This window comes from Dysidea avara, chromosome 7 (genome assembly GCF_963678975.1).
Source record: "Dysidea avara chromosome 7, odDysAvar1.4, whole genome shotgun sequence".
In the NCBI taxonomy this organism is placed as follows: Eukaryota; Metazoa; Porifera; class Demospongiae; order Dictyoceratida; family Dysideidae; genus Dysidea; species Dysidea avara.
The window spans coordinates 29,212,007-29,232,876 of NC_089278.1; the positions used below are offsets into that span (position 1 = coordinate 29,212,007).

General features: G+C 37.4%; 1 protein-coding gene across 1 annotated transcript; it reads left to right on the forward strand.

The window, feature by feature from the left end:
- The first annotated feature begins 5,144 nt into the window (after positions 1-5,144).
- On the forward strand, positions 5,145-20,868 carry LOC136261489 (uncharacterized). The gene is made up of 8 exons (XM_066055496.1): positions 5,145-5,417; positions 5,704-6,019; positions 12,881-13,278; positions 16,187-16,303; positions 16,956-17,627; positions 18,244-18,424; positions 19,070-19,309; positions 20,379-20,868. The coding sequence occupies exons 1-8, from the start codon at positions 5,253-5,255 to the stop codon at positions 20,546-20,548; spliced, it is 2,259 nt and encodes a 752-aa protein (XP_065911568.1). The 5' UTR covers positions 5,145-5,252; the 3' UTR covers positions 20,549-20,868.
- Positions 20,869-20,870: the final 2 nt, after the last annotated feature.

Below are 20,870 nucleotides of genomic sequence, written 5' to 3' on the forward strand. Positions count from 1 at the left end.
TCACACTGGTTGACACAAGTCAACATCATAATACTGGTTGATATGAGTCGCACAACATCATATAGCAACATCATATAGCTGACATGAGTCAACATAAAATCACACTGGTTGATATGAGTCATGATCATACAACATCATATCACACTGGTTGACCTGAGTCATACAACATCAAATCACACAGGTTGATATGAGTTGATATGAGTCACTCTACATAAGATTGCACTGGCATCATATCACACTGGTTGATAGTGTCATACAACATCATATAATTATCACATTGGTTGATATGAGTCACTTAACATCATGTTGTGTGACTCATATCAACCAATGTTATATGACTCGGGTCAACCAGTGTGATAATATGATGTTGACTCAGGTCAACTATATAGTGCGATATGATGTTGTGTGACTCATATCAACCAGTGTGATAATTATGATGTTGATCATATCACACTGGTTGACATGAGTCATACAACATCATATCAAACTGGTTGATATGAGTCACAGAACATCATGTTGTGTGACTCATATCAACCAGTGTGATATGACTCAGGTCAACCAGCATGATAATTTCTAATGTTGACTCAGGTCAACTGGTGTGATATGATGTTGTGTGACTCATGTCAACCAATGTGATAATTATGATGTTGACCCAGGTCAACCACTGTAATATAATGTGGACTCATGACAATGTGTGATATGATGCTGACTCGTGTCAATCATATCACACTGCTTGACATGAGTCACACAACATCATATCACACTGGTTGATATGATCATGAGTCACTCAACACCATATCACACTGGTTGATATGAGTCACACAACATCATATCACACTGGTTGATATGAGTCACTCAACACCATATCACACTGGTTGATATGAGTCACACAACATCATATCACACTGGTTGATATGAGTCACACAACATCATATCACACTGGTTGATATGAGTCACTCAACACCATATCACACTGGTTGATATGAGTCACACAACATCATATCACACTGGTTGATATGAGTCATGATCATACAACATCATATCACACTAGTTGACCTGAGTGCATCATATTATCACACTGGTTGACCTGAGTAATACAACATCAAATCACACTGGTTGATAAGAGTCACTCTACATAAGATCGCACTGGTTGATATGGCATCCTATCACACTGGTTGATATGTGTCATACAACATCATGATATTATCACACTGGTTGATATGAGTCACTTAACATCATGTTGTGTGACTCATATCAACCAGTGTTATATGACTCGGGTCAACCAGTGTGATCATATTATGATGTTGACTCAGGTCAACTGGTGTGATATGATGTTGTGTGACTCATGTCAACCAGTGTGATAATATGATGTTGACTCAGGTCAACCACTGTAATATAATTTTGACTCATGTCAATGTGTGATATGATGTTGACTCATGTCTCATGTCTCGTGTCAATCATATCACACTGGTTGATATGAGTCACTCAACATTATAATCACACCGGTTGATATGAGTCACTCAACATCATATCACACCGGTTGATATCAGTCACACAACATCATATCACACTGGTTAACATGAGTCAACATCATATCACACTGGTTAACATGAGTCAACATCATATCACACTGGTTGATATGAGTCACAGAACATCATATCACACTGGTTGACATGAGTCATACAACATCATATCACACTGGTTGTTATTGTTGTTATTATTGTTATTATCTACTTTACCAGTTAGGCACTGGAGGGTGTACACAGAAGGCAGAGCCTGTTCGAGGTGTTTACCCATAGCCTAGGAGCCTAAGTTGATATGAGTCACAGAACATCATATCACACCGGTTGATATGAGTCACTCAACATCATATCACACTGATTGACATGAGTCATACAACATCATATCACGCTGGTTGATATGAGTCACTCAATATCTGGTTGACATGAGTCACTTAACATCATGTTATGTGACTCATATCAACCACTGTGATATGACTCAGGTCAACTATCTATAGTGCGATATTATGACGTTGAGTGACTCATGTCAAGCAGTGTGATATGTTGTCAACATCATATCACACTGGTTGACATGAGTCAAACAACATCATAATTATCCCATTGTTTGATATGGGTCACTCAACATCATGTTGATATATAATAGTCATACAACATCATAAATATCACACTGGTTGATATGAGCTGTACAACATCATAATACACTGGTTGACCTGAATCATACAACATCATATCATACTGATTGATATGAGTCATACATCATATCACACATCATATCCCACTGGTTGACATGAGTCATACAACATCATATCACACTGGTTGATATGAGCCGTACAACATCATAGTACACTGGTTGACCTGAGTCACACAACATCATATCATACTGGTTGACATGAGTCATACAACATCATATCATACTGATTGACATGAGTCATACATCACATCACACTGGTTGATATGTGTCATACAACATCATATCACACTGGTTGATATGATCATGAGTCACTCAACATTATATCACACTGGTTGATACGAGTCACACAACATCATATCACACTGGTTGATATGAGTCATACAACATCATATCATACTGATTGACATGAGTCATACATCACATCACACTGGTTGATATGTGTCATACAACATCATATCACACTGGTTGATATGATCATGAGTCACTCAACATCATATCACACTGGTTGATACGAGTCACACAACATCATATCACACTGGTTGGCATGATTCATATCACACTGAGTCATACAACATCATAATTATCACACTGGTTGATATGATCATGAGTCACTCAACATCATATCACACCGGTTGATATGAGTCACACAACATTATCACACTGGTTGATATGAGTCACACAACATCATATCCCACTGGTTGATATGTGTCATACATCATATCACACTGGTTGACCTAACATCATATCACACTGGTTGACATGAGTCATACATCATATCACACTGGTTGACCAACATCATATCACACTGGTTGGCATGAGTCATGCAATATCATATCCCACTGGTTGATATATGTCATACAACATCATATCACACTGGTTGATATGATCATGAGTCACTCAACATCATATCACACCGGTTGATATGAGTCACACAACATCATATCACACTGGTTGATATGAGTCATACAATATTATCATACTGGTTGACATGAGTCATACAACATCATATCACACTGGTTGATATGAGTCATACAAAATTGTATCACACTGGTTGATATGAGTCATACAATACTATCATACTGGTTGACATGAGTCACTCAACATCATATCACACTGGTTGATATGTGTCATACAACATCATATCACACTGGTTGATATGAGTCATACAAAATCATATCAAACTGGTTGACATGAGTCACTTAACATCATGTTGTGTGACTCATATCAACCACTGTGATATGACTCAGGTCAACTAGCTATAATGCAATATTATTACGTTGTGTGACTCATGTCAAGCAGTGTGATATGATGTTGTCAACATCGTATCACACTGGTTGACATGAGTCAAACAATGTCATATCACACTGGTTGGCACGAGTCATACAACATCATATCACACTGGTTGACATGAGTCAAACAACATCATATCACACTGGTTGGCATGAGTCATACAACATCATATCACACTGGTTGACATGAGTCATACAACGTCATATCACACTGGTTGGCATGAGTCATACAACATCATATCACAGACATGAGTCATAAAACATATTATCAGACTACAACATCATATCAGCGTTATAAGTGGGTCAGTACTGTTGACCCGATTGACCCACTAATCTGAATAGTAATTCCCGGATCTGACCCGCATGTGACCCGGTTTAATTAACATAGAGGTGTGCCTCAAGAGCTAGATTAAAAATTCACAAGTTCTATTGGTTAGCCCTGCACTATAGATAGGATTGTCTGCAAGAAGCAAGTAGCTACATTTTATCAAGTGGGTGTGGCTCCATGTAAGTCTACATGCAGCTACCTACATTTCATGTAGGAACACGGGTCCGGTGATGCCATGCATGTCCACAGAGAATAGCTGATACAATTCCCATCAGTGGGCGTGGCTCTATATATCCTGCACAGACAACAAAGCATATTCCTGAATGGTGGGTGTGGCTCCACATAAGATTTTTGAGTGTTTACAACAAGGCTGTATTTCCACCAATACAATCGTACTTGTCACACATGAATCTCATCCGGGTCAGACTCAGATATTCAGTGAAGTGGATTGACCCGGACAAAAATTAATGTGCCAAATGACCCAGATAATCCGGCCCACTTAACACTGCATCATATCACACTGGTTGACATGAGTCAAACAACATCATATCACACTGGTTGAAATCAATAACATAAGTCAAACAACATCATATCACTGGTTGACATGAGTCATACAACATCATTATCACACTGGTTGACATCAATGACATGAGTCAAACATAATGGTTGTCATGATCGAGTCAAACAACATCATCATGTCACACTGCAGCTGGTGACTGGCTGTGTGCTTCAACTTCACAGCATCACCATTATAGCAAAAATAATTGAGATATTCATCATCAATATCATCAAGGAACTTTTGTTGATCCCTACTGTTGGATCATCCCTGCTAGCTGACACCCAGATACAGGGGTGACTCACTGTAGGTCGATCTGCGACCGCTGTCAAAATGTAAATCAAAGGTCAAGGCCACCAAATTCGTACCAAGTCAACGGTCAAGGCTAAGTACTAAAGATCGTCACTGGTCAAATATTGACTTTTTAAAGGGTGTCAAGACCATAGATTATCGAGAGAATCTATAAGACTTTACCGGACCTAGGTCACAGACCTACCTACAGTGTGTACCTACCGCTTGATCGATTTGAATTTTGATTTATTTTTTAAAGCTCCTAACAGTCGGAATGGCCGTTCGTCTTCCCTGATTGGAAATGAGATATTCAGTCTATTCTATAATCAGCTATCCCTTGAGACATTTCTATGTAGAACTGGCTATAATATACTATGTTCTTCGTCAACTATTCGGTCTGGCACCCTCGAGTGATTTCAGCAGTTGCCCAGCACTTTGCACTGCTGGGCCAGTCTGGCGCGGCCCAGAGAGAATATAAATCACGTGCTCAAATTAAGCGGGCGCGAATCTGTTCTTGTGCCACGTTGTCACAGGTGTAATATCAAGAAGCGATCTTAGAGGTGTGTGGACCTCGACCATGCCTCGGGCACAGCTCTGGCACTTTTTGCCAGCTTCGGAAGAACTGAGTGACGGATCCGGAGTATACGTTGGTTTTGGAAAAAAAGTACATCGTAAATATGGAACTTTGACAAGAGGATCATTGATAAAGAGGGAGAATAGTGACGGCGTAGTTTGTCTTGTGGTAAGTCTGTCAAAATAGTTGTTGCTCTTTCCTTATTTCAATTCTTAGCCTCAACCTAGTCTCGCGTTACCAGACCGCTATACTTTTCCCACCTACACACAAAGAGAAGCAGCGGTCTGGCTACGCGAGCTCTTATCACACCATCTCTGCAACCGTACAAGGCGGCTATCCATACCTTATAGCCAAATATAATGTTGTTGGTGTTTGTGCACGCCTTCTATTATAACTAGTTACTAGTGATGACATTAATGTGCACTGTTAAACTCATTCTTATTATTGTCTACAGGCTACATTTAGCAAAGAATCCCAGCCTAGGATGTTGGATATTACAAAGTTCGACTGGACTGTCAATGATTTTTGCAAAATGTTTAAATCTTCTGGATCTGAAGAGCGTTTTATTCAAATATTCGACGAGGCACTGAAAAGTCAAGAGTCAATTGTGAATGAAGACTCCTCCCTCAGTGGTCCTAGTAACAAACGACAATGCCTGATTGAAGTTGCTAGCCATCAAGCAAGAGCAAGAGAAGCTGCAGAAAAAGCTGGCCTAAACAAGGAGTTTGAAGACACAGGGATAGATCTGGAGACTTTAACCTACCATCAAGGTGATGACTGTATATTGTAATCTATGTGTGTATATAACTTGCATGTTAAATTAGAGAACTGTTGATTGTTGTTGTTAAGTGAAGCTTAAGAACAGACTGAGGTGTTGCTTGTCAAAGTGTGGCTTCCTGTGCTTTGCTGGTCATTGATGCATACCTATATAACTCTATCATGCCACACAGTGCAAGTATTGTGTCACAATCTTTTATTTTTCTGCTCAACCTTTTTATTTTCTGTTCAACCTTTCATCGCCAAGCTATTTCTTGGGCCCTTAATTTTTCAGTCCAAATGAGGTGTATATCATTATAACTACTAAGTGTGGGGCTATCTGGTTTCTGGAAACCTGACTGTTAACATGGTCCACAGGTACGAACACTTTTTTGTTCTAAAGAATTTTTTAGTACAAAACTTACTGTTTACTTATAATTAGTTAGCCTACATCTGTCTGGTTGAAAAATTTTCCTGCAATATTAGATTGCTTTTGAATAGCATTAAATATAACAAAGGTGGCCGTATATAAAATTAAAAAAATTGCCAATCTTGAACTTTAGTCTGCCTTCCTGCCTGACCACAGTCCCAAGGCTAGAGACCAGTGCACGGCCACCATTTTATGCCACAATAACAAACTCACCAGTGGGATGTGCCTTTTGGGGTTCCAACGACACATAGGCCCTCTGCGCCTTCTCTTTTCTTTTATCTTCAATCAGACTACTTGTCTTCTTCTTAATCCATATTGAGGTGTTAATTTTCCATATCAACACTTTCTTTCAGCAGCATATTTAGGTGCCACAGAATTATTTCAAAGCTACATTTCGAAAGCGCTTTAGTCCCAACGCTGCTATAGAAGAGATGTACTAGCTAGATATCTGCCTGCAACTCCACGATTGGGATCCCGTTTGCTATAGATTCATGAGCATGCCCATCAAAACAGTGACCAGATCTGCGAAAACAGAACATAATCGCATATTTTTCGAATTCCTGTTTATTAAATATTTATATTCCACTTAGCCAAGTGTACCCACTGGCAAAGTTTCAGCTCCATATGCCAATAACTTTGGAAGTTACAGCCCTACAAAGTAGCAACAACAGAAAAATCGATTTGTACAGTAACTATAGGGAAATAAATTACAGGCGCTTACAGAAACAGTTGTAACTTACCAATGGATTGAGGTATGGAGCTGCAATTTACACCATCGTGTTCGCCATGAATAGGGGAATCAATTACTGGGTAAGTTTGTCCTTTACTCACCCTTCCTCACTGCATACAAAGGTGAAATTTGTGATAAAAATCGATCGCGTACGATCGCTTTGACGTGATGTAAACAAACGCTCGTTGGGTCTACTACAACGAAACAAAGATTTTACTACTCCTCTTGAGCAGGCAAATAAGATGATATCCAGGTTTTTATTTTTAGTCCCTTCCTTCACTAAGAAAGAGACGTTCAAAATTTTTTTTTCAATAATACGCAAGTATTTCACCCAATGTATTCAATGCTTTATACTGTAAATTTAGGCTTGTGCGATTATGTCCTGTTTTCGCAGATCCAGTCACATATAGCAGCTATTAGCAGCTATCCTGTTTAGCATGCATCATTCATCTCTTGTTTTACTACTTTTTATTGCATAGATCCCTACTTCATTAATACTGAAACTTTATAAGGTGTTTTAAGGCTACAACTATGGTAGCAAGCTAAACTGCGATGGAACTATAGTGACTATACTGCAATCATGCATAGGCAAACACTGACTAATGGCTAAAAGGATGTTTCCATACATTATCTATAGTTTTATAAGGTATTTTAAGGCTACAACTACAGTAGAAAGTTAAACTGTGATGGCTTAAAAGTGGGTGTGGCACATGAAGATTGATTGCAGAGACAAACATTGATCGAGCAAGATAAATAAGCAGCTGGAATAAAGATAACATTGTTTATTTGTAATTCTTTCGTAGACTATGAGTGCATACATAGCTTCAAACAATAGTCTGAAGCTTAATTAACGACTTATATACTTAACCTTCAAACCCATGAAACATTTGAAGCTTTGTCCAGCCCTATAATGCAAATAGCACCTGACTTGGCTAGCAATATTTGAGTGTATTTCCAATTACTAATTAACAGTGTTTGTGTAGTGTGAGGCGTGTTATGTGAATAACTACTGTATTTTGAAACATTTTTCTTTTTTTTCTTATGTAGCTAAGTATATAACATAAGCTTTATGGCCTTCATGGCGTCCATCCTGGTAGTTGGTCGTCCACTTTCCTTTGCTGCTGCTAAAAGCTTGATAAAATATAACAAACACACGTGGATTAGTAACTGAATGGTTATAATGTAGAAACATGGTATTGTACATACGATAATAGTGACCACAAACAGAGCCTGAAATTATGGTCAGACATCTGCCCTTTTCTGACCATTTTTGGCTAAAGTCTGAACACTTAGAAAGTTTTTATATAGTACTACTGAGTATGTTCGACCAAATAGCAGGATTTGTCAGATCATTTTCAAAACATAATTTCAGGCCCTGCACAAAGGTTTGGGTATGGCACATGAAAAAATAAATAAACAAGCCTTCAGATTGACCCAAAATGCTTTCAGGAAGTTGCTATGGATTTTCTAATCACTGACTGAATAACTGACTGACTGAATAACTGACTGACTGATGCCTTCAGATAAGTGTAACTCAGCAATGACGAATGGCTGGATTTCTTTGCCATTTGACATTGCTTTGTCCTGAGAGTGCCTTTTGCATACCGCAGTATGTACAATGCATTCTTCATGAAGTTACCAATTTCTTTCTTTGTGTCCCATTTATCTTCACTGACATTCCTTATTTTGATGCGGTATGTGTGGGTTCACCAGTACCAAGAACAGACAATAACAGTTTATCCCTGATTCAGAAGTGAATTGATACCAAGATGCTGCAGTGAGTATAGGTGAAAAAGTGGAACACTCATATATTGGCTTGGTGGAAGTACAATGCTATAAGGTACCCCATTCTGAGCAAGTTGGCTAAGAAATACTCAGCCACCCTAGCTACATCATTTCCATCTGAGAGGGCTTTCAATATTGCAGGTCATGTCTCAAATGTAAAACGAGCTTGTCTTCTACCAGCAACCGTAAACTAAGCTACAGTAATTAAAACTTATGGTTATGTTAATGCTTATGAAGTTCTATACCTATATTTATCCCATATTCAATACACTACAGTACCTGTTGGCTTGATGTATCCATTGTTTATAAGTTTAGCAGATTGTAACTTTATTTTGTACCACTTGACTCATTGTTACTTGTTGGTTTTGTAACATTTGACTGGCCTACTTTATTTCACGGACTGAACTCATGTACTAAGCTGGAAACAGCTTTTAAACAATAATCCAGGCATTATCCATCTCTTGCAACACTGGAGACACCACTATGAAACTATAACTGCTGGTACTGCTCTTCCTTGCAAATCATATGGCACTAGCATGTGCACTAATTAATTAGAATACACCTGGATACACATGTACTCACAGTGATAAAGTGTGATACCTTAAGGTGACTAAATTTTGCGATACACTAAATTCAGCAAATTTGTATATTGGCGAAATTAGCGCATACAAAATTTAGCGATTTTGTGAATTGATTTAATTAAGTTACCATACATTTTGCAGGTTTAGCGTGTACTAAATTTAGCGGAAAAACTTTAGTCACTAAAATCGCTAAATTTATTTAGTCACCTTAAGGTAGACGCTATTGGGAGTGTATAAACAGTGGAATGGACTACTGGAATGATGGAATTTTTTTAAAGTTCAATATGATTTTTTACATCCAAATAAGTACAACTCTTCCCGTTAAGTAAGCAAATAAATAGGATTCTCCTTAAAATTAGCTCTTAGCATACTTCACCTCACTGCAGACAAAGTTTACCAATGTAATATACTGTAAAGTCAGTTATGAACATGCACAATAACAGTTTAATGGGAATGCCAAGAAGATTCCTTACCTAACCCTTGTTCCCCAATGATAAAAAATTAGCTAGCTAGCTGATTACATGTATGCATTAATTGTAAAAGTACATTCACCCTGTATAATGAAGTTCAAGAGCTAATAATAAGAGACTTATTATTAACTCTTGGAAGTATTCATTTATTTATTATCAACTATGCCAGTTAGGTACTGTACAAACACAGAAGGCAGAGCCTGTACAACACTACGCTAACCTATAGGAGCCTAAGCGAAAATCTTTGGTAAAGTGAAACGGGGTAAGCGTTTACAATGGCCTTTTCCACAGTTATTAAGACAGTTAGTTTCAGACAAGTAATAAAGTGTTGAGTTATAAGTCATACAAGTGTTGTGGTGAGGAAAAGTATGCTAAATGAGCTGACTTCAGTGGGGAATCCTATTTATTTGCTTATTCAAGGAGAGGAGTGGTACTTATTTGGATGTAAAAAATGATATTAAACTACAAAAAAAATCCAATCCAGTATTCCACCATTCCAGTAGTCCATTCCACTGTTTATACACTCCAGGCTATTGTTGTAGCGTAGATGTTTTCCTTTGTTACTTCAGTACTTAACACTATAGCGTTAGGGCTGTACTGATGAGCCAGTCTATTTGCATAGCCCGATCACCTCACCTGGTGGTGCCACTTAGCTACCTGCTAAGAATAATTACTGACTCATCCATCTGTAGCACTAGTGCTATGGCAACAAAGGAAAACGTACACTGCAACAATAGCCTCTGTCACGTACATTATAGTTATATCCCGGTACAAGGGTGATATCATTGTTATTACACGAGTCCGAGGCGGAGCCGAGGACGAGTGTAATAACAATGATATCATCCGAGTATACGGGATATAACTGTTTTATATCCCAGTGCGCGGGAGTGCGCAGAAGTTTACAGATAGTAAATTAAGTTCCGGTTTGAGTTCCTGTCACTGTGCTCAAGATTTCGTCTGAATTGTGTGGAGATTCTACTTCGTAGCTACAAGAGAGACCTTACATACTGCCTACAAACTGTAGTGAAGGGCGGTGTTATGAAGCAGCGGTTCCAGGTACGATTCGCCTTCGTCAGAAATTGGTATGGTGGTGTCGCGTGGTGTGCAAGAGAAAAATAAAGACCAACAAGTGGCTACCATAGTCCGAGATAGAACGATGAAGCTAGAGGAAGTTAGTTCTTACCATAGTGGCCGTTGAGAGTGATTGCTGGAGCGAAAATCGTCACGGACTATTCTTGACATTTGTTAAACTATCACGGTATTGGTAACTTGTAGTGTTATTGTGTAAAGGATTAACAGTTTTCTTGTAAGATTTAGCTAGTTTTGAGTGCTGTATTGGTGTGTTTTGTATCAATATTTCCTTATTTGGCTCTTTGTTCCATTGGTAAACAATGCCATTCGCGGTTATTATGATGTCACGAAAGAGACTGGGTGGCTCCGCAACAGGGTGATAAGTTAGTTATCACTGGGTGATAACTAATATATCGTACAGTAGCAGCGCCGCTCTGTCTAGCTGTATGGTAGTTATAACCCAGCGCGGCGCTTTGATACTCCCACGCACTGGGGTTTAAGTTTAGTTATCACTGAGAGTACACGTATATTGTAAAAGTATTTTAATTAATTAGTGCATGCGTTAGTGTCATGTAACTTGTAAGGAAGAGCAGTACCAGTAGTTTTAGCTTGATAGTGGTGTCTTCAGTGTTGCAAGAGATCGTAAGTACAGTGTGAAAGTATCATGAAGTAGCTATGTACTATTCAGTATCATGGATAGTTATATAGTATAATTTATGATACTAAAATGGCAGTATTACTACAGCCTACAGACCACACACCCCTTACGGATAATGCAAAATAACCTCTCTACAAGGAAGCTTACTCACCTAAGATTTTAGTAAAGCTTAGATGAACGCTGAAACACGCTTAAAGCACTCTAGAATACGATGGGCATTAAACAGAATTTTCTATGATATTAGTTATGTATAGTTAAACCCTACCATGAGTAGGATATCTAGTTATCAACCTGAGGCCAAGGTGTCGGTAACTAGATATCCTACGAGTGCAGGTGGGATTTAATCAGTTTCTATCCCACACTTTGAAGCAATCAAGTTCACAATCAATGTCTCAATAAGGCTAGACAAGCATATCATTGTGTATGGCTTCAAGTTTAGCTGAACTTGTTACCTTGTCCCCAGCTGCCCACAGGCTCGATAACATGACCTTTGATTGCGTGGGCGGCTGGAGACAAGACTATAGTTGCACAATGAGTATAGCTTCAATTTTTACAGTTTTATAATGTGTAAGGTTTTGATTACACTTCTTTCAATTGAATGTGTTATGCTGTCTTCCATATATGTATGCACTGAGGTTTAACTATCACTCCCTGGGTTTAACTACCATATACTCCCAGTTTTTTTACTTTGATGTAGGGCTTCAGTGGGATAGAACTGTTTATCCTGACAAACATAACTACAATGTTAAAACTATGCCTCCTATAATCAAATTGTTGTAGGGATGCTTATCAAATGAATGGAGTAGTTTAACTTGGGTGACTGTTCACCGACTGCAAGTCATTAGCTGCTGCAATATGCTTGGGAGAGCCGTAGCAAATCAACGACTGAAACTGAGATTGCAATGCCTTGAATGTCAATGTGTGCTTTATTGTGTCGATGTGTTCTTTATTGTGTCGATGTGTGCTTTATTGTGTCAATATGTGCTCTACTGTCCTGCCTTTTATCCTCACTATTATAGCTATAGCCATTATATAGTCAAGCACAATAGGGTTTCCATCTAAGGTTATATTGGATATCAGTTTCATGATTATACATAGGTTTTGCTGCTATTGATAATGGTGTTTAGATTACTTCTTTGTCTTGTTTCAGGTAATTTTACATTACCAGTTAAGTGCCTGGAACCTCCCCCTGAAGAATGGCTGGTAAGAAAATGCTCAAAAAACATAGTGGATCAGCTAAAACAAGAAATGGTGGACAACATGTGCACTGATGTACAACCGATTTTGTGCATCGTCCAATTGAAGAGGGATGAAACGTTTAATCCTCTTGTGAAAGAAGGATACAAATACAACACAATTGGAGGAAACCATTCACGCCAAGCCCTCCAAGAGCTTTTGTCTGAAAAACCTGAGCTAAAGTCTTCTAAACAATTTACACATCGAACATGTTCAGTGTATAGCGCAATGGATACAATTCTTGTAAGGAGACTAGCCAACAAACATAACCGAGCTGCAACGCATGTACATGAAATCACCACAATGGATTGGGTAAGGTTCACTTATACTTACAGTAGATATAACATTGTAACATGTACAATTAATTTTAGATTTAAGTATTACTTCATGAAAAGGTTGTCATGTACAGGGTGTATTTTAACTCTGTAATAAAATTAAGTTTGATAGAATAGTGAAGCAATTCAGACTAAAGATATATTGGTGGACCGCTTCAGTGTGCCCATGTCTGAATTATGGGTTACCACTACTATATATCTTTATTTTGCTACTTTTACTGTAATTTTGTTTCACTACTTTTGATTTCTGTCACTAGTGCTAGCTAAACTGTAAGGGCAGGGCAGCCGACTAAGGCAAAGTTAATTGGACAAATTGTTTGTGGTAATGCGCAAACGCAAAAAGCCATAGACTATGCAGAGAATTATCTGTGCTTTAAATCTATTAGCTTGTCACAACTCTAGTTGCTTGCCACCACATGATTACTCTTACGCGGAGCACGGGTTACACTGTCTCCTTTCTCGCTAAATAGCTCCAAAATTATACGCCACAGAACATCAAAATTTGGTACAGACATCGTGTAAACGTCACTCTGCAATAGTACGCTTTGAATTTTCACGATTCATGCTTGATGGAGTTGTTGGCCAATGTTGTAGTCCGCAGGTGTGTGTTTTCACTACTTTCCATATTGTTATCAGTAAAGAGTAAGGCGTAGAATTGTTCTACGAGGTGAGAAATGGTTGGGCCCTAGTTTGTGTGCTTTTTTCAATCCATTAGAAATTGATTTTATTGACAGTGAAAATTTTTTTTGGTAGAACAGTTGTATTGATATGCGATATGTTGACATATCGTGGCTTGTTAACATGGCTGACAATCAAATTATTGTACATTGTGATTAAACTTAATATGTAATGCTTCTCAAAGAAAGAATAGCTCACTTAAAAAATGACATAGACCATTGTTTAGACTCTACTTTGTATTGTGCAATGTATCGCTGTATCGTGATACACCAGAGGCAATATAATATATCCATACATCGTACACACTGTGTGGTTACAACTATAATAGCTACAGTCAACTATTTTGAAACTGATACAATTGCAATTTGTACAAGTAGAAGGAAAAATTTGGAATTCAAGCTCAGTTAGTGATCATAGAAATAAAAGTAAAGAAACAAGGGAAGTCAGATATACTAGTGGACATTAATCTGTAGTTGTTACTGGCCATAACTGAATTGTCCACTACAGTGGACCCTCAGTTATCCGAACACCTTGATTATCCGAATGCTAAATGTGACTGTTCTATTCTATTACAGAAAATGACTGTTCTATTAGAGTAGTTGAACGAAGCTCTGTATATAAATCAATGGGCTTCAGTTATCCGCACATGTTCACTTATCTTTGGCTAACTATAAGAACAAAGCTGTTTGGATAACTGAGGATCCACTGTAGTATCATACAGTGTGATAGTAACTGCACATTAGGGATCATGGAGGTTTGGGCTTTTCTGACAAAAAAATATTACCCCAAAATCAGCCTCACAATGCCTTCATGATGTCTTAGTAGTATTGTTGATGTACAAATAAGCCCAAAAGTGTCTTCAGAATGGCCAAAATCACTTTAGATAAGCTGCTACAGAATTTTAAATTTCTTGCCTGATGCCTTCAGACAAGTGTAACTTGAAAACTGATAAGGCTACAGGGGTTGACTTTTTACTGTTCGACGTTGCTTCAGCTGGACATGTGCCTTTTGGAATGCCACAGTACGTACAGTGCATTCTTCATGGACTTACGAGTATCCTCTTTTGTGTCCCATTTATCTTGCTCACAGCAAAAGGTGTCGATTCGTGCTAGTGAATTAAGTGTCTGTGATATTCATTTCTGATTTGTACAGCAATATAATAGTCCTTGTTAGCTTGATTTATTGATGAATAAGGGTGTGGTAAATATGGATACCAGATGTCAGTTTAGTGGTTGTAGTGTTTCCCATTCATGTAGAAGAATGAATGCCATGTAGATATTCATTCCAGACCGATTCATCTGCTTGATGCCTTGTATTGTGACTTCCTGTGTTGGTCTGGTGTGTCTTTTTGTTTGATGTCTGAACTACATGTAATTAGTGGCCAGACTGGGTGGCCAAAGGAGGCACTATATACCCAGAAATTTTTGAGGAGATGAAACTTTCATGAGTAATGACAGCTTCATGAAATGTAACCATGAGATATTTGAGATGCACAGCTATTACCTTAGCAAACTAAGGAATGCTTTCTAGACTTTTGTGAATCAAAAATGCAAAAATTATATTTTACATGCTTTCGCAAAAGTTTCATCCCTCAAAAATTGGCTGTAGAGTAGTGATGTGCGATATATCGGAAAAATATCGATTTTGCGATAATTTTGTCGATATTGTTATCGTATCGATTTTCGATACTGCTTTAGCAGATTAAAGGTAATACTTTGCGATGATTATCGAAATATCGAAGAATATTTCGATAAATCTACAGCATTTAGTATGTGATTGCGCAATCACGCTAGAAATGAAGGTTGGTTCTGTACTATCTAGCCACTTTAAAAATTTGTCTACCAGTTTCCTAGGCTTATTATTAGTTTAATGCAATAGTTAGTGTGTAAATTTTATTTCAAGCATATTTATAAATATCGGACGCCCACGCAATTACACCACCCACACAATTAAAAATTATCGAAAATCGTATCGAAATTTCGATATTTACCCCAATATCGTATCGATAACATATAGAAATAAAAATCCTGATATCGCACACCACTACTGTACAGTACCTTGCCATGTTACAACCTTTTCATATTTGATTTGTAACACTAGTAACAGCCTTTTGTCTACCCGCACACCATACTACAAATAGAATTGTATGTCAACTGATGATGCAGGTAACTATTTTTACTTGAATAATCTATTTCTTCTGTATGTAGATACAGCAATGCAGAAAGCTTCTCTACGAGCTATCTAATACTTCACTGGATCATGATCCTCCTTCAAAGAAGCCTGAAAAGTGGAGAAAAGCTTGTTCAACGGTTCTGGTCATAGATGTATGTATATGTCTTTTTGTAACCATTATTGGTGTGGTTTATGAGCTAAGACAATATATGTTGCTAGGCAATTTTCACGATAGTAAATACTATATATGCATGTTAGTTATGTTCCATGAATTGACACTTGCATTTTCTTTACTCTTAAGTTGCAAAGAAGACAGATACTACAGATACTGTTTGATAGTTGGTTAATAGCACAAGTTTTATCACTGTTTAGCCTCCTAATGTCTTACAGTATTTAGCAGACAATGCATGCATTGTAAACACACCTATTTCTTTGCTTGTAGTACAAATTGCAGGTAGTTTGACAATGGCTCTATTTAAGGTGACATGGGATTTACAGTGTAATTGTATGCATTCCTGCTTACTACATGTATTACGCATGTAGGAAACTGCGTATTGGGAAAAAATATGGAAAGTGACGCAGATCATTATTATGCTTTACTTAAAGTAGTCATGATACAGACAGTTTGACGTCTCCTGTTTAGACACTATTTTACTGTGATGGCCCCTAGCTACTGCTTGTGGATCATGCTTCTAAAATTGCATGTAAGTGGTATACACCAAGAGTTCGTACTACATGTATGTAAGGGAAGGGTTTATAATGTTATGACCATACTTAAAAGATATTTGCGTGGTCTTGTTATAGATTGAAAAGCTTGATGAGAGGCTAATATATTTTTTATCAGCTCTACCTAATGAAACTTTTGGACATGTTAGGAAAATTTTTGACCTTCATGCCCAGGGAGAACTGAAAACAATCGCAAGATCAAAGAAAGGAGCTAAAGGTCAAGTACCAGATTTGCCTGGTTCGTCTTTTAAACCATTCCGTGGTTTAGATCAAGACACCTTATGCCAATTGATGGCAGACATTAGCTCAAAAAAGCTGACATTTAGAGAAGCAGTCAGCAAGTGTAGTGACATCAAGGCTATTCAAAAAGTTAGAAATTGCTTTATGAAGGTCACTGGCTGTAAAACGTGGGAACAAGCTGAAGAAAAGTATCCATGTTATACATCATCGGAAAAGCTGGAGCCATTTAAAAGTTTAAATTGTTCAGGGGTTGAGACTCCAGCACAGCTGCTGCATTTTTGTAAGAGAGCAATGGAATTCCCTTGTCCTGTTCAAGACTCTGGAGTGGTTGTTGATCACGAAAATGTGTTCCTGATACAGAATTCTAACAGCAGCGGACTGTTATGGAAGACAAAATTATGCGATGCTACCCCTGGTGCCTTGAGGAATTGTTTTGCGCAAGTAGGAAAGAGCGGATTCCCAGGATTTTCCCTATCTTTTTTGGATTTTACTGGGATGGAGCTAGATATGGTATTGTGAACATAAGGCTATAATAGCATGTAATTATGTGACCGGATCTGAGATTTACCTGTTTGCACAAACCTACTTTACAGTAGAATTAAACATAATGGGGCGAGATATGTCAAAAATCCATTTCAGAGTGCTTGCTTCAATATTGTAATGGAAAAATGGCATTGTTGTACACTGTATGTATTTACCATAGCAAAAAAAAACCTTTGTTTCATGTCGATTCTTTAGAAAAGACAGAAGATACGAGCTCTTCTTAGTTTTTTGCCAGTCGTAGGAAGACAAAAATTGTCTAGTAATAGCTTTGGTAGTGACTAGTGAGTGTGAAAGCTAAATCAATACATTCATTTAATACTGCATGCTCTGATGCTTTAAGTTATGGCCATTTTTATTGAGCATCTCTGGTTTATTTTCGTAATATCACTTTACACATCGATTTTGTTACTGTTACCACTTTTGTAGTATTGCAACTTCTAAACTAAAACCTTTATTAACTATTGTTTTGGTAATGTACAGTAGTAAAAGAATTGTAATAAAATTGAATTCAAAAACGTGAGATGCTTACAGATCCGATCACATATAAATGTGATAACAATTGTCATAAACTTTTCTTCTTTAGGTACAACAAGAAGCAAAGCAGGCATTACGTGTGCTACGGGCATTAAACTATAATGATGGACTGCAGCATTTTTACGTCATACTGATGTGTGACTTGTCAGTTATTAGTTACCTTGCTGATAGCCTGCATGGCTCATATGACAAGCTGGATTATGGAGCATGTGGATTATCAGAAGAGAATGGTACGTATGTACTTATAGATTGACGATGTGGAAGTATATTGATGTACCATAGTCCAGTCACAGATCTTTTGTAAACCACGCCCACTTATTGAGATTACAAGCAGATGTTAAGCCATGCCCATTTATCAGTAGTTGCATGTATTACAATCTGTATAGCATGAACCCAAGTTGCTTACTGTTTTGCGAGCTTACATGAAACCACGGCCCACTTATTGTATAAGTCATATCATAGCCTAGTCTTGCAGCAGGTCATTACTATGTGAGCCATGCCCACTTTGTTATCAGGAATGTGTAATTGAGTGTGTACTCAGTGCAGCGTTCTGAAATTTGTAGGTATGCAGAGAGCCACACCCACTATAGTTGCTCGATTGCTCAACATGCTGATCCAGCACCTGAAACGTTGCCTCAAAACATATTTCTGAACACACACCCCAGTTTTCACTAGTCCGGGTCAGCAGTTGATGCATTTCACACTAAACATTGTATCTATTTATATCTGACTATAAAAATGAATGAAATCTACTTTAATGCAATTGTTAACATTTCCTATTCTAATTATCTTGCACTTGTTCAACCTTTTAAAGTTTGCGTGTATATTTATAATATAATTTATGTATGTATTATAGTATTTGTATGTGAATCTAGAACATGGTGCAGGAAGTAAGCAGCATACAACCATTGGATTGTTGGTGACTACCGTAGGATCACCATCTTTTCAAGCCAACAAACCAAATTTCTTTACCCACAAGAATGACGCTTACGTCACTGATTCAGCCACTGGTAGAAAAGTCTGTGATAATCAAAAGCCAGTATCATTTTATAATGAGATGATGGAGCTTCTTTCTGCTCAAGATGACTGGATTTTGAGTGCACCAACAGGAATTGGTATGTATGCATATGAGAAAATGTATGTAGTATAGAACACCACATATTTTAATTGAATTAAAATTGCCATAAAATTGATTATTGTGTCATGCACACACCAACAGCTGGCCTTCGAGTGGGCATATGTCTGATGGTTTGGGAAAAACCATGTGTGCTTGTCTGTCCACGCATGTACGTGACCAACTTCAAGGTACGGAATTATAGTTTACAATCTTATATACCATTTTTTGTTGCATGTAGGGGGTGTGGTTGCATTTAGGGGTGTGGCCTCTGCTTAATGGAGCTTGCTTATGGGATCATTGCGATGCAACAGATGTTTTAATAACTATAAGAAACAATATAGTAGGCCTTGTAAGCTTCCAGAAATATGGGATGTGTTCCCTATGAATATGTATGAAAATGAACACCAGCCTTGAGACTTTGTCTAGGAATGGTCTGGATAGACATCCTTGAAAGTTTTGATTGTGGATCAGCAGCTGACTCTATGTCTGGTTATGATAGACAAATCTTAAAAATATCGAATTTTGATTACACAAATTTAATGTTTATTCAATGCTGTTGAATCATATATGGCATAATCACAAAATTTTCTAAAGGCCTTGAAGGGTAAGCTTTCTTGTAGAGTTGTTAGTTGGTGTCGTTTTGTGTAGAATGGCAATTTTGTGTTATCAATAATGTATGTGTGGTCTGTATATATTCGTAAAATAAGGACTGAAATTTCAGTTCTTAAAAATATAAGGGCTGAAGATTCAAAAGGAGTTATAAAAAAGGAGCTGAAATTTCAGTTCATGACTGAATTTTTAGTTCTTAAAGTAAGAACTGAAAGTTTAGTTCTTAAAAAAAGGAGCTGAAATTTCAGTTGAGGACTGAATTTTCAGTTCTTAAAAATAAGGAATGAAATAAAAAAATGACTGAAATTTCAATTCTTAAAAATAAAAGCAATTTTCACTTCTTACAAATTGAAATTTCAGCTCTTCAAATAAGGACTGAAATTTCAGTTCATAGAATTTTCAGTAACAGTTCCATAGTCATAATATGTTTTTAGGTGAACATTTGTTTCCACATGTAGGAAGCGCTATGATAGCTGGAATAACTGGTAGGAGAAATGTGTGTACAGTGGAACACAGTGATGTTAATTTTATACAATCAAAAATTAGAGTAGTTAAAGAAGTGTCAAAGCCTGTTCAGACTACAGATGAGACTGAGACTATTGCAGAATATGACAATGGCACTTCATAATCAGTGTTTTAAAACTTTTTTTTGTGTGTATATTAGGCTGCTTATAAATTTGCACTCCTTTTGTTAATGCTGTAGTATTGTATACACTTTTGTGTGCTGTATGAAATGCTGTTTGTTTTGAATACTGAAATTTGTATGCGAAATTTAGAGACCTGCAAAATATTAGAAAATAATGCAGTGTTTTTAACACTTTTTTTTTGTGTGTGTATTAGGCTGCTTATAAATTTGCACTCCTTTTGTTAATGCTGTAGTATTGTATACACTTTTGTGTGCTGTACGAAATGCTGTCTGTTTTGAATACTGAAATTTGTATGCGAAATTT